The sequence below is a fragment of the Siniperca chuatsi genome, linkage group LG12 (assembly GCF_020085105.1).
Source record: "Siniperca chuatsi isolate FFG_IHB_CAS linkage group LG12, ASM2008510v1, whole genome shotgun sequence".
NCBI lineage: Eukaryota > Metazoa > Chordata > Actinopteri > Centrarchiformes > Sinipercidae > Siniperca > Siniperca chuatsi.
Genome location: NC_058053.1, coordinates 29,227,570 through 29,242,396, shown reverse-complemented (window position 1 = coordinate 29,242,396; position 14,827 = coordinate 29,227,570). Strand labels below are relative to the sequence as shown.

General features: G+C 42.0%; 1 protein-coding gene and 1 long non-coding RNA gene across 2 annotated transcripts in view; one reads left to right on the top strand and one right to left on the bottom strand.

The window, feature by feature from the left end:
• Positions 1-14,827, top strand: part of LOC122885285 (titin-like) — a 208,217-nt gene that overhangs the window by 118,924 nt on the left and 74,466 nt on the right. Inside the window, exons 159-179 of the mRNA XM_044216151.1 lie at positions 288-587; positions 807-1,109; positions 1,222-1,418; positions 1,515-1,698; positions 2,533-2,835; positions 3,577-3,876; positions 4,767-4,885; positions 5,068-5,245; positions 5,578-5,862; positions 6,832-7,125; positions 7,246-7,545; positions 7,897-8,078; positions 8,618-8,747; positions 8,890-9,080; positions 10,593-11,022; positions 11,521-11,826; positions 12,246-12,427; positions 12,673-12,802; positions 13,076-13,227; positions 13,350-13,497; positions 14,447-14,612. Coding sequence (XP_044072086.1) covers positions 288-587; positions 807-1,109; positions 1,222-1,418; positions 1,515-1,698; positions 2,533-2,835; positions 3,577-3,876; positions 4,767-4,885; positions 5,068-5,245; positions 5,578-5,862; positions 6,832-7,125; positions 7,246-7,545; positions 7,897-8,078; positions 8,618-8,747; positions 8,890-9,080; positions 10,593-11,022; positions 11,521-11,826; positions 12,246-12,427; positions 12,673-12,802; positions 13,076-13,227; positions 13,350-13,497; positions 14,447-14,612 — 4,780 coding nt within the window. The remainder of the gene's footprint in view (positions 1-287; positions 588-806; positions 1,110-1,221; positions 1,419-1,514; positions 1,699-2,532; positions 2,836-3,576; positions 3,877-4,766; positions 4,886-5,067; positions 5,246-5,577; positions 5,863-6,831; positions 7,126-7,245; positions 7,546-7,896; positions 8,079-8,617; positions 8,748-8,889; positions 9,081-10,592; positions 11,023-11,520; positions 11,827-12,245; positions 12,428-12,672; positions 12,803-13,075; positions 13,228-13,349; positions 13,498-14,446; positions 14,613-14,827) is intronic.
• On the bottom strand, positions 3,810-7,740 carry LOC122885302. Its single transcript, XR_006380087.1, has 3 exons — positions 7,649-7,740; positions 4,251-4,280; positions 3,810-3,891 (listed from the first exon to the last, which is right to left on the bottom strand). It is a non-coding gene; the product is annotated as an uncharacterized LOC122885302 (long non-coding RNA).

The following is a 14,827-nucleotide window of genomic DNA, read 5'->3' as shown; positions in this document are numbered from 1 at the left end:
AACACAGTGCTTTGTTCATATGTCACTGAACTTGCATATTCCAGTAATGATGTGTTTTTGTAAACCAGTCGAAACATTGGTTGCACCCAGGGTTTTCCACCAACAATTTTCAAAAAAGTTTTTGCTTTTTAGATACATTCTTGTGCTGGGGGACTTCATGACCCCAGTATTTCTAAAAGCCTGCCTGCAGCCCTGCTATCAGCACCATTTCTGGATGTAATTCACCAGAAACAGACAAGCAGCAGTCATCCTCTGACACATTTTTGCTTCCTTCCTGAACCCTGCAGGACTCCCTGGTCAGTGTAAAGACATCGCCTCCAGTGACACCACCAAGAACTCCTGCAAGATCAGCTGGGAAGCCCCAGAGGACGATGGTGGCACCCCAATCGTCAGCTACACCCTGGAGCGCCGCGAGGCCTCCAAGAAGACCTACATGCCCGTCATGTCGGGAGAAAACGTCCTGACCTGCACCATCAAAGACCTCTATGTCAACTGTGAATACTACTTTAGAGTGAAGGCCGTCAACAAGGTCGGAGCCGGGGAATATCTGGAGCTACGCAACCCGGTCTTCATTGAGGAAGTCAAACGTAAGTCTTGTTTTCAGCTGAATAATATCAGAGGATTGATTTGTTTTGCCCTTGTGAGCACGTTAGCATGCTGATGTTATTATATAGCTCAAGTAAACCCTCATGGATCTGCTACACTCTAGTCTTATTCTGTAAAATTGGGTAAATACTGGAGACCACGAGTGAATAAACTTCGAAATTAACCTGACGTACTGTCTGTTGTTAATATCAACTACACAGAGAAACCCGACCCACCCATCCAGGTGGAGGCTCACGACCCAACTTCCAAGTCCATCACGGTCACCTGGAAGGCCCCAGATTATGATGGCGGCTGTCCCATCCAGGGCTACATTGTGGAGAAGATTGAGAAGGATGGCGACCGCTACGAGAGGGTCACCCCGAGCCTGGTCCCCGGTTTCTCCTATGTGGTGACCGGACTGAAGGAGGACATGGAGTACCAGTTCAGGGTCCGAGCTGAGAACGCCGCCGGAGTTAGCGAGCCATCCCGAAGCACACAGCTCGTCAAGGCTGCAGACCCCGTCGGTATGAAAAACTGCAAATGCTTTAAAATCAGTTATTGACCCACTGAAAGTATATTTAGCTTTAAACCTTAAATAAGAACTGCCTAAATTTCTCACTCTTCTTCCATTTTCAGAAAAACCGAAGGTCACCCTCCACGCCCGTGTGCAGTCCGGTGTGTGCATTAAAAAGGGCGAGGAGATCCGAATTGACGCCTACATCTCCGGCTGCCCGTACCCCAAGGTCAGCTGGCTGAGGAACAACGAAGACATCACCAGGGAGCCGACAAAGAAGGTAGTCCCTGTGGTCAAGAGGAAGAAGACCAAGGGCCAGGTTTGTGTCCTCAGAGAGACCTGAGAATCCTGAGCATTTTATGTATTTCTGCATATTTTTCAAGGAATTCATAAATTTTTCCTTTGTTCCCTTCAGGTTCCTGAACCAGAAATGGAGTTTGTGACTCCGCTGCGTGAGCGCCTGGGTATGGATCAGACCAAGAAGGGTCAGTCTGCGGTGATGATCCGCGACGCCATCAGAGCAGACCATGGCAACTTCACCATTCAGGTGGAGAACACTCATGGTGTCGCCACCGCCTCCTGCTTCGTGAATGTCCTCGGTAAGATAGAAGTTTATTTTTTATGATTTTCCATCCTGATACCCAAACCGACAGGTCACATGACCACCTCATGGTCTGAGACAACTGCAGAAATTAATAAATAAAGTTGAAAATGCTTTGAATTAAATTAATAGATTAACAAATTAGTAACTTGTTATGACATCTTTCTGTTTTAGGATTATGGCATAAATTTGCACAGCATTATTCACCTTGTTGAAGAACAAGTAAAGTGGGGCTTGAATTACTGCAATTTTATTTAAAGTATTTACAATTTTGTCTCATAATTATTGAATTGTGATTTAAAAAATTAAACTGAATTTAAATTAAAGAAAAGGAAAACATACTTGACTAAAAGTATGTTTCAAATGTGTTTGGTTTGTTGAGTAAGAGCCATAGAAGATACAGTCACTGTTCGACAGGTGCGGTTGAGACAGAGATTCACTTCCTCCTACAATGTACAACATTCAGTGAAATAAGGAATGTTTACGAAGTTCAACTCTGTGATCTCAGATTTCAAAGAGTTCAATAAGCTCAACATTAAAAATACTGAAGGAGGAGGAAATTTAACTGCAAGTCAATATTTTATTATTATTATTATTATCTTATCTTACTTACTTGCTATACAAATAAACTTGCCTTGCCTTACTTATCTGTATATATTCTAATAGCACATTTCTTCTGTTTGTTTTTTTTATTTTACACATGTTTTGGCAATGTTAACATCTCTTTCCCATGCCAATTAAGCCCCATTGAATTGAAAATTACAAAATCGAGTATCGATACAAAATATAAACTTTAAACCTCCTGAGATTAAACACGACCGTTCTGCCGCAGACAAACCTGGTGCTCCGATCAACTTTACCTTCGACGAGATCAGGAACACCTCGGTCATCTGTAACTGGGAGCCTCCCGAGGACGATGGTGGTAGCGAGATCCTGAACTACATCCTGGAGAAGAAAGACAACAAGAACAACGAGATCGGTTGGATCACCATCACCTCCACCCTGAAGGGCACCAGCTGCCCCATCACCAAACTCATCGAAGGGAAGGAGTACATCTTCAGAGTCACCGCCGAGAATAAGTTCGGCTGTGGACCGCCATGTATCTCCGACCCGCTGGTCGCCAAGAACCAGTTCGGTATGTAAAGAACAGAAAATAAACACATGGAAATTTTAAAGCTCAGGTCAGGTTGTGACCTTAGAGTCACAGAGTTATCTGGCTGAAAAGTCCCAAATAAATCTGCAAAATACACAATGTCCCATGTAATAAAAATCTATAAATAATACCTAAAAAATTTTTATTAATGGTACAATTTTTTATTTAATTATAATTACATACTTTCTTTTTTGTATTTGAATATTTTAATAATAATCCCATGAAAAAATCCCCCTGAAGAAATTATGCACACAATTATTTGCACATTTTTTAAAAATATATGTATTTCTTTATAACCACAAAAAGTAATTTACCTTTTACAATTTGAACATTTTTATCACGTGATGAAAAAAAAATTATACCCACTCTCTCACTATATTAAATATTAGGATCCAAATCAACAAATTTTGGTCAAAATATATTATACATAAAGCAATTTGTAATAATAAAAAACTTTCTTTTTATCACCAAAAGTAATTCCCCAAAGAATTTATTTTAATTACTTATTGTTTTATGTAATAAGTCAAATCAAATAAATTATGTTTGTAAATTTTATTAACTGAACCAGCAACATTTGAAACTATGCATAGGATTTTTATTTTTTACTTTGGCACCACCTGGTAGTCATATCAAGAACGACACATTGAACCCCATATCTTTTCCCCCTTTTCCACTAATGTAAAAAGAGCGTTGAGTCACTCACCCTTTCTCCTCCCCCTTCAGATCCTCCCGACGCTCCAAACACACCCAGAGTCCACGAGGTAACGGCGAGCACCGCCCACATCTCCTGGCACGAACCGAAGGATAACGGCAGCCCGATCCTGGGCTACTGGATCGAGAGAAAGGAGGTGAACAGCAAACACTGGACCCGAGTCAACCGCTCCCTCCTCAACTCTCTGGGGGTGAAGGTCACAGGCCTGATGGAGGGACTCACCTACATCTTCAGAGTGTGTGCTGAGAACCTAGCCGGGCCCGGGCCCTTCAGCGAGCCCACAGACCGCATTGTCGCTATGGACGCCATCCGTAAGTTTTTCAGTCCTATCAGAGGTCAACATGAAGAAGCAGAGCTGTTCAGAAAGGAGGCAGCAAGCATCAAACAGCCAAATCAAAACACAAAATTTTTCAAAAATGCTTAATCTGTCTTGACCAGTAATTTTATCAACCCCTTATGGCCAATCACTGTGATTGTAAAAAAGTTGGAATTCGAAGTTAGATCAGTCATTTACTCAAATTTAATGAAATCCAGATCACTGGCTGAAGTATTTTTATGGCACATGGATGAACAAAAAGAAACAATGAAAAACACAATTTAAAGGACCATACCAGTGTTTTTGTACATCTTAGCCCAGTTAATACAAACTACTAACATTTCGCAAATGATTTCCTTCTTTACGTACCCATTGGTTCTGGTTTCACATTGCCCCTGCCTGAAAGACAGAAAGAGAGAAGTGATGCCAACATCTTTGACCTGTAGTTTTTAGTGCCCCCTTATAGCTGATCAATGAGATTATCAAAAAAGCTGAAATGCACAACATTTCACAAATTTTAATTAAATGATTCCTTAAATATTTAATATGGCACATAGATTGACAAATTAAACTGTCACAATGTAAACAAAACTTAAAGGACTTTTTTGCATGTTTTAGCCCATAAATTACACATTCCTGCTAACTATTTTCCAAAGTAAACTAGTTTGTTAATTTTAGTTTGATTGCCGACCTTCCAGCTGCACACCAAAGATGCATTTATGCGAAAAGTGTAAAACCAGTTTTCCAAGAAGCCAACTTATCGTACAAACAAGAACAGGTGCTGCTGAACAAACTTTTCACCGTGTAAAGATACATTGTCCTGTTGAGTTAAGTCTTGTAATTTCCTCAGAAAGATTAATATGCCTCTGTCACACCCCCACCCAGTGCCTCCTGGCCCCCCCACCCCATGGATTGTGGACACTGGGAAGGACTCTGTTATTGTGGCCTGGAAGCCCCCTCTGTACAATGGCGGAGGAGACATCCTGGGATACCACGTTGAAAAGGTATAGAAAATTAATACAGTAGCAGCAGTAGTGGACTCTTGTACTCTAATTTAAATTTCCAAGAACTGATGTATCTGCAGCTGTAGGTCTTTTCTTTGCCATTTGAGAATAAGCAAAACAGAGATCTTACAAGTCTTTGACCTGTGATGTTTAACTCTCAAACTCTGGTTTTCTGATCACAGGTTTTGGCCGGAGAGAAGGAATGGACTCGCAGCACAGAATTCAGGTGTAAAGAGCTGACGTACACTGTGACAGGTCTGACAGAGGGAGCAGATTATTACATCCGTGTTATCGCCATCAATGATGCCGGTCCTGGAGCTCCCGGTGTGACCGAACCTGCCACCGTCAAAGAGCCTCAAGGTACGGACAGTTTTATTATTGGATAGGGTGGGAGGTAACAATACGCTACTTTACCTCACTGTATTTTATTTGGGATTGTTTTTGACATTAAAAAAGAGAATGTTCCGTTGTTTTTATAACTGACTTGAAAATCTAATTCAACATTTCCTGCAGCTGCTTCATAGTAAATGCTTTCCAGTCAAGAGAATCAAATTGCTTTTACTGTGAAACAGCTGCAGGAAGTGTTACGAATACACAAAACATCTTCTGCCTGTCCTGATTATGAGATCTAAGTACTTCATTCAATACATTTCAATCCAAGACTGACTTGTCTCGCTGTCCGTGTCCTTCAGAAACTCCTGTTGTGGACTTTGATGTCTCTGTGAAGAATGGCGTCATCATCAAAGCCGGCGAATCGCTGAAGCTTCCCGCCGTGGTGACCGGCCGACCCCAGCCTGAAGTCAAATGGGCCAAAGACGAAGCCGAAATCGACAAGGAGCGGATGATCGTGGAGACAGAGGGCAAGAACAGCACTCTGTTCATCAAGAAAGCCGTGAGGGCGGATCATGGAAAGTACCAGATCTCCGGCACCAACAGCAGCGGGACCAAGACCGCAGAGACCAGAGTGGACGTTATGGGTCAGTGTTTAATGGATACACAACAGCATCAAGGTTTCACAGTAAAAATCTAGTGAATCCCATACATACAACCTCTTAAGTAGTTTTCTGAAAAAACATGCTCTGTGTTTGTTTTAGAAATTTAAGAACCAACTGAAGGTAAACTGGCTCAGAGGGGAAATATTCTTCTGAAGATCGTATTTGCTGTCTTTATTCTTTTGTAATGCAGAGGAAAACAAGAATGTTGTGATCTCCAAAAGACAATTTTTTGCTCCAAGTGCCAATCAGTTGGAATTACAGATTTTTCTGATTTTAATACACCCGGTAAACAAGGGTGAGCATTATATTGGAGAAACTTAAAAACCTCAAGTTGAGACAAAATATTTTAGGGTCCCATCAGTTGTCTACATCTGCTAAAGAACTGATGAATCAATGTTTTATGTACTTATTAATCTATTATCGACTATACAAATACATTTAAAGACACTTAATACATGCACATTTTTGTGTTGGAAAATGATAAAAACGTTGAAGAATTACAGTTACAGAAACATCGTAGAAAAGGTTTCAGTCGTAGTCTGAAGGTTTCAGTCGTAGTCATCTGGACACTGTTTTCAGAATCAAGACGTTTCGGCTCCCATCCGGAAGTCATTCTCAATTGAGAATGACTTCCGGATGGGAGCCAAAACATCTTGATTCTGAAAACAGTGTCCAGATGACTACGACTGAAACCTTCAGACTACGACAAGAAACGTCTTGATTCTGAAAACAGTGTCCAGATGACTACGACTGAAACCTTTTCTACGATAGAACACTCCTGGACGAATGAGGGACTACACCGTCTTAGTTACAGAAACAGTTACTTTCTTGTACCTTACAGTACAGAATTTATACAAACCGTTATATAGTAAGAGATCCAAGGCACTGGTAATAGGAAAAAACAAGGCCAAGACCCCATAGCTGACATTTTTACTGGCCTGTGTTTCATAGACGTCCCCGGACCAGTGGTCGACCTGAAGACGGTGATGGTGACCAAGAAGAACATCACTCTCACCTGGTCCGACCCTGTGGACAACGGCGGCAGCGACATCATCGGCTATGAGGTGCTGAGGAAGGATGCCAAGATGAAACTCTTCCGCCAGCCCATCGAGACCGCGTCCTGCAAGTGTGACATCCAGGGCCTGCTGGCTGGGGAGGAGTACGACTTCAGGGTCATCGCCAGGAACAAGTACGGTGACGGAGCTCCAGCCGACCTGGGACCCATCCTGGCCGAGGATCCCAAAGGTAAATCTACCAAACTATGACCAACTTTTGACATTAGATGATTTTTCTAACAAAATGCTATATATCAGAGATATGGATTTGTGACTCCAGTGTTGACGGAACTCCTCCACAATCTTCCAGGTACTCCATCTGCTCCTGAGAAGCTGCACTACACCGACAGAAGCAAGAACACCATCACCCTGGCCTGGCAGCCGCCTCGCACCGACGGCGGCAGCCCCATCAGAGGCTACTATGTGGAGAAGATGAGGTCTGACGGCACAGAGTTCGAAGTGGCAAACCGCAAGATCTTCACTGAGTGCTGCGGGACCATCGAGAACCTGTCTGAGGACCAGGAGTACCAGTTCCGCGTCAAAGCTGTGAATGAGGTTGGGGACGGAGATCCCTCCAAGCCTATCAAAGCCAAGATCCAGGACGATGAAAGTACGAAACTCACTATTAATATCTTAATGTTAAAAAGAAACATGTTTGAGGCGCCCCGGTAGCTCACCTGGTAGAGCACATACCATTAAGGCTGAGTCCTTACCGCAGCAGCCCGGGTTTGATTCCAACCAGGGGGCCCTTTGCTGCATGACATCCCCCCTCTCTCTCCCGCCTTTCCTGTCTCTCTGCTGTCACTATGCCAAAAATGCCTGAAAAATAATCTTAAAAAAAAATAAGAAATGTATGATTTTGACTGATCTGGTTGGGCGAGACTCTCTAAGATTAAAAGTTTAGATTGACACGAGCAACAGCTAAAGAGCAAAAACTTGAAAAATGTTTGTTTGTCCACAGTTGCTCCAGTTATTACCTTCCTGAAGTTCTTCAAGAGTAATGCCATCATTGTGAAGAGAGGCTCGGCCATTGACATCCCAGCAGAGGTGAAGGGACTTCCTCTGCCAACGCTCCAATGGATGAAGGACGAGGTGGTGATTGAGAAGCCTGATGAAGAGAAGATGACGATGGAGACTGAGGAGGTGAGAACTGATGAACTCATATGTTTATGGACTTCGCTGCATTTGGTCCAAAGAATAGTATCTCAAAAACGACATGCCAGATTGTCGTGAAAGTAAATGCTCAGTCATACCAGCATTTCAACAGGTGACATTTTACAGCAAAATTAATACATTTCAATGGAATTGCTGTGATCAGTGGATTCAATTTAAGTAAATCAGCATCATGTTCAACTTGGGTGAACTCTGATCCGGGAATTTGCGCCATTGAATAATAGCAAACTGTCTTGATGAATTTTGTTGTTAAACTTTCTGGTCTGACTGCGTGACCCCATGATCTTTCTTCTAGCGCCATCCTCAGGTACTCTTCACTTTTTTGGTTCTAATAGGGAAATCATCAGTGATATTATTTTAAGGAGCTCTTCAAGCTCTATTCTTTTATTCAATCTTTTAAAGTTTGTTTCTAATTGATTTTAAAGTTTCAATGTCTGTAAAGCGCATTGAAACTGCCTTGTATAATCTATATTAATAAATTCATTTGCCTTTTGCCTTCTCGTCTTTAGGTGAACCGGATGACTCTGAGGACTAAGATCGCCATCCCAGAAACCATCAGGCAGGACAAGGGCAACTACAAGCTGGTAGCTGAAAACTGCTACGGCAAAGCTCAGCATGTCATCAGAGTCGAGATCCTTGGTAAGAACATCTCTTAACTTCCATCATTTTACTCTTTGATGTCTAACGGAGCTGCATTTTTGTGAGATTAAAATTAAATATGAAAATTTCTTCATCATCTCTACATATTGAGCATTACATTAACCCAACTCTGCATTTTCAGACCGTCCTCTTCCTCCAAGGAACATCGTGATCTCAGACATCAAGGCGGACTCATGCTACCTGACCTGGGACGCCCCGGAGGATAATGGAGGCAGCGAGATCACCAACTACATTGTGGAACACAGAGACGCCAGCAAGAAGAAGTCCGATTTCGAAGTTCTGACCATCAACCTCATCGACAGGAGATATGGGGTGAGTCATAGCTGGAGAGCATGAAAACTAAACTGGGATGCACTACTTTGATCCATTAATGCTGATAAAAAAGCAAATACTTGATCATCATACAAGAAGTGATATTTCTCCTGACTCCAGACTTCAAGAACAGGCTTAACTCACATTCCACCCTAATAGCTAATACTGCCTATACTGCTTAATTTAAATAATATTTTCTGTGAAAGAGTGGTCTATTTATGTTGACTACTCTCACGCGCAGAATAGAAATTATGGCAGCGCACCAGTTGCTGTCTATCGACTAGCATGCTAGTCGTCTTAGCCCAGTTAACCAGGTTAGTCAAGTTCCTGTAGCGTTGCTGCCGAATAGTCAACACAAATGAGAAAGCAGAGCTGGAGGATCTTTCCGTGACATTTAGATCCACTTATGGGAGCACTGGTTACAGTTTCCCGGTTAGTTACAGAGAATGGGCAACGATTAATGTCAAACTGTATGCCAACATTGTTCAACTGAAGTCGGGTATGTCTGTGGAATTACTTCAAACATCATTTACCGGGGTATCAGCTGAATGTGTTGATCAGCGGAACGAGACAAAACCAGACTGGAAGGCGAGTCCTTCTCCCCACAGCGTTCAGGCAGCCTCTCACTGCAGATTCAGACTGTGCCAAATCAATAACTAATGCTTTTAAGCAAATGCTTAAAGTGCTTGAGCCCCGCTACAATGTGCCTTTACGTGTGGATTTCAGTCAGTCCATTGTGCAGCTCTGTATAAACCAGCACAAGCTGCAGCTGTTCAGGAATTATCAACTGGTCAGAGTCTTACGATGGAGCATTACTGACATTTGAGTTATTTAACTGTTATAGTAAGAATTATGGCCAATGAGCTACTGTTAAATGTTTAAATTTTATGTCCAGAAATTCTTAACAATTTCCCAATAATTTCCTTGGAGGTTTCGTGTAAAGATGCATGTAATGCGGCCCTAAGATAGAGAAAGCGTTCAGTTAGTACAATGGTTGGTTCCAATTAATGAATTACAATTAATTGCTAAGATAGGGTAATCTAAATCCTCTTAGTTCACAGCAGGTCACCTGAACATACAAAAATGTGCAATTTCTCTACAGACGTACAATTTAAAATATATGAAAAACAAAGTTTCTGATTTTAAATAAATAATATTTCCAATATTTACTTGGGTTCAAGTGGAGCATTTCAAGAAAGTCCCTCTGGAAATCAGTCTTTAAACTCAACACAGCTAACTAAACTAACAAAAACAATTGTCTCAGAATATTGTCTCTATTTTCCACGTAATTAGTATCAAAATTCTTTCCAGGAAACTTCCAAGAAATTATTTGGAAATTATCAAGAAATAACAGACCCATAAAACAGAGCATTAGCAAAATTTATCAATCAAATGATTACATCTTCATAATCATGTGTTTTCATCTCATATTTGATTCCGTCTTTAACGCCTTAACAAAAAATATAGATATAGAAATATAGAATAAGGAATGTCCCATTTTTGCTTCATCAGGTCTACAAACTGAACTTGAACGGTACCTACCAGTTCAGAATCAAAGCTGAGAACAAGTACGGCGTCAGCGACGGCTGCGATTCAGAGAAAGTCCAGCTCAGGGATCCGTTCGGCCTCCCCGGACCTCCACGTAACCCCAAAATCATCGCTGCTACAGCATCCACCATGACTCTGACCTGGGATCCTCCTCTGGACAACGGTGGCTCCACCATCCAGGGATACTGGCTGGAAAAGAGGGAGCGTGGTGCCGTGTACTGGGGTCGTGTCAACCGAGCTCCAGTCACCAAACCGGCAGTGAAGGGCCTGCAGTACACCGTACTCAGGCTCATCGAAGGAACCGAGTACCAGTTCAGGATTGCAGCCTGCAACGCTGCAGGAGTTGGACCGCCCAGCGAGTCCTCAGAGTGCCGCTTCGCCGTGGATCCATGCAGTGAGTGTTAACCCTCTTACCGCCTAAAAAAAAGTTTTTATCTCTTCAGACCAGCTTCGTCAATACTCAGTACGTCAGTACTCAGTACAATGTTTTAGTCCTCAGACCTTTATCAGGTGAAATGTATTCAAGAGTTTCATCAAGTGGTCAACAGTGTGCAGGATCTTGTGGTTCTTCAGATTCAGAGTTTTAATAAGGCACATCTGGAGTGCAAGAACTTAGTAGTTATTATTACTTGCAATAAGAGATTTTACACTCATACCTAATTTTTCAGCAAAGATTTGATAGACTATAGACAGATGTTATGTATGTCTTGTGCAGAATTTAATATATATTTGGTAAAACTTTGGTAAAACAAGGTCCAAAATAAGTATAAAATAAAAGAACCAGGTGATGCCACCATCTGTTTTGTATTCTCTGCAATTTTATGGATGAATAAAGCTAGTTATTGTACATTATAAAGACTGGCCTTTCACCCCCTTTCTGCTTCTTTCTCAGACCCTCCCAGCCAACCTGGAACCCCTGAGGTTAAAGACAAGACCAAGAGTAGCATCACACTCACCTGGAGCCCACCGGACAAAGATGGTGGCAGCCCCATCAAGGGTTACATCATTGAGGTCCACGAGGAGGGCTCTCCTGATTGGAGGAGGGTGAACCCCGCCGACAAGCTCCACCCGTCCACTGAAATCACCGTCCCCGACTTGAAGGAGGGCAAGAAGTGCAAGTTCAGGATCTACGCCGTGAACGCCGCCGGAAACTCCGAGCCCGCCAAGACGTCCGACATCCTGGTTCAGGACATCCTGAGTAAGAGTAACACACATCCATCAGACACAGCAGTCAGACTTTAGGCCTGCTCATAGTACAATAACTGCTACTGTTGAGTATGATATTTATTTAAAGAAGCTGCTGTCTGTAGGTTTTGATGATTCTGCTTACAGCTTGTTCAAATCAGATCTTTCTGGTAGATGAGGCTGTCCTGCAAGGTTGAATATTAGAGCCCCTGCTATTTACTCTGTACATAATAATATTTGTTTTCCAACTCAACTTTGCATTTGTTAGACAGCAGATTTTCTTTAAGCTTGTGTTGTCAGGTCTCTATTGTTAAACAGATCTTGATCTCAATAAAGCTTAACAAAGACTGTTTACCTGAATATGAATAAATATATCAGAGCACACTGGTTTTAAAAAAGCTGTTTGTTTTTGTGTGTGTGTTTGTTCTCCAGTCGAGCCGACGGTGACTCTGGACCTGAGCGCTCACGACCTGCTGAACTGCAGAGCGGGAACAGCCATCAGGATTCCCGCCACCATCACCGGGCGACCCGTTCCCAAAGTCACCTGGACCTTCGACGGAACCGCAGAGACCGAGAAGAAGAACGAACTCCACACACTGCCTGTCGACTCAGAGGTCAGACCGCTCAGACTTTAACTGACTGTATTTTAATTTTAGTTTCACCTACGCATGAAATTCCAATTACTGCAAATATTTTGCTTTGTTAGTACAATATCTGAAATATAGTTTGAAAAATATCCAAACTGATCCACCTAAGGCATCTTTATAACCCAAAAAGTGGTGAGATTAATTCAACTTAATAGTGTTATGAATATATCAAATTGTGACTTATGACTTCTCATGCTGCTGTATCCTCTCAGATCCACTCCACCGACACGACCTCGGTGGTCGTGATCCCGGAGAGTAAACTGAACCACAGCGGCCGATACATCATCAACGCAGAGAGCCCCGCCGGACACAAGGTGGTCAAAGTCAGAGTCAACGTGCTCGGTATGTAAAGATTCAACATTCAAAGATTCAAAGGTTTTATTTGTCACATGCTCATTTAATAAATACAGTGAAATGCAAGGTGGCGTAACCCTGATGACATGCTAAAAAAACTAGTGTGTAATGAAGAATAATCATCAGAATAAGAGTACAAATAAAAATGTGAAAAGGGATCAAAATTCAAAGATAAAACATTAAGACATCTGGCAGATTATCACTTGGGTGAAATCCACTGAGTCTTCTACTCTTTTAATTTCTTGTTTTATGGATCCACAGACCTGCCTGGACCTCCAAGAGACCTGAAGGTCAGCGATGTGACGAGGGGAACCTGCCGACTCACCTGGAAACCTCCAGAGTGTGACGGAGGAGAGAGAGTGAAGAGCTACTTCATTGAGAGGAAGACGGTGGATGGCAAAGCGTGGACCAAGGTACAAGCCCACACCTGCAGCTTTCACAGCTAATTTCACTGTATAAGCAGGATAATATGGTTATTTAGAAATAACACACTGTGGCTCATATGTAAAGTACGACTCTGATCTCATTCTTCCAGGTGAACCCAGCCTGTGCTGCTCAGTCTCTGGTAGTTCCAGACCTGATCAATGGTCAAGAATACCTGTTCCGCATCCGAGCTGAGAACCGCTTCGGGTTCGGCCCATTCACCGAGACCATCAAGCGGACCAAAGCCAAAGATCCAATCCGTACGTCTACTCTGTTTTATTATCTGTTCCATTGTTTTCTGCTGGTTTTAGCTGCTGCAGCTCAGAGATAACCAAAGATTCATTACATTTGATCATATCAGACACAAAAACCTACGTTGTGACATGATAACGTTTAATGGCACACCGTTAATTTATTACATCTATGTAAAGAATATTGTATATACACATATATTTAGAATTGTTAGTTGCTGTACAAGGGCAGTGGTGCAATGTAACTAAGTATATTTACGCAAGCGCTGTATTCGGTACAAATTTTAGGTACTTGTACTTAACTTGAGTATTTCCATTTTATGCTACTTAATACTCTACTATTAATTTTACAGCTTACATTTTTCTGCATAATGAATACTTTTACTTTTTGATACTAAGTACATTTTTCTGATACAAGTTCTGTACTTAACAGAATACTTTACCACAGTGCTCTTGTTACTTTTACTTAAGTAAAGAATCTGAATACTTCTTCCACCTAGGTCCTAGGTTTGACCCACTTCTGTTTTATATTTTTATTAATGATGTTCAATTATATGCAGATGATACTGTCATATATACATCCAAACCTTATTTATAACAAATTCAAGAGGCTTTACAATCTGACTAACCTTCTAAACGATGGTACATCTCTGCAGAAAGTCAATCATGGATTGACTCTGAACTCACTTTTAAACCACACACTGATCAAGTTATAAAGAAAATACATTTTCAGACTCTCTTGAAAAGAAGAAGATACATCTCAAGGGGTTTATTCTGATATAATAATTTTAACAAACTTAAAATAAAACTAACTCTACCAGCACCAGCAGTAAATCTCCACATCGCCCATCTCATAGCGAAAATACATATTATGTGTTATATTTATTTAAAATAATGACCTAGCTTCTTCTCAGCAGTTACCAATATGTGATCTTACATTTATCTGTTCTTTCTGCAGATCCTCCCGATCCTCCAACGAGGTTGAAGATCCAGAGCGTGAAGAAGGGCACAGTGACTTTGACCTGGAAGGCTCCAAAGAACGACGGTGGTTCACCTGTCACCCACTACAGCGTTGATCTGCTCTGCTGGGACGCCAGTGGCACCCAGAAGGAGTCCTGGAGGAGGTAAACCCTCACCCAAGAGGACTACATGGGTCCACTTGGTTCCTACTAACTGAGACACAACCTGGGAACCGAGTCAGGCCAGGTCCAAATTATATTCAGCCTAATCAGGTCAGGTGCAGTTCTGTTGTAGTCTGCTGCCAGAGTTGGTGTGCTCTCTTTATTTGGGTCTGTTTAGGTCCACGGCATTTTGGATCAGGTCTAAGTATTCTCCTTTT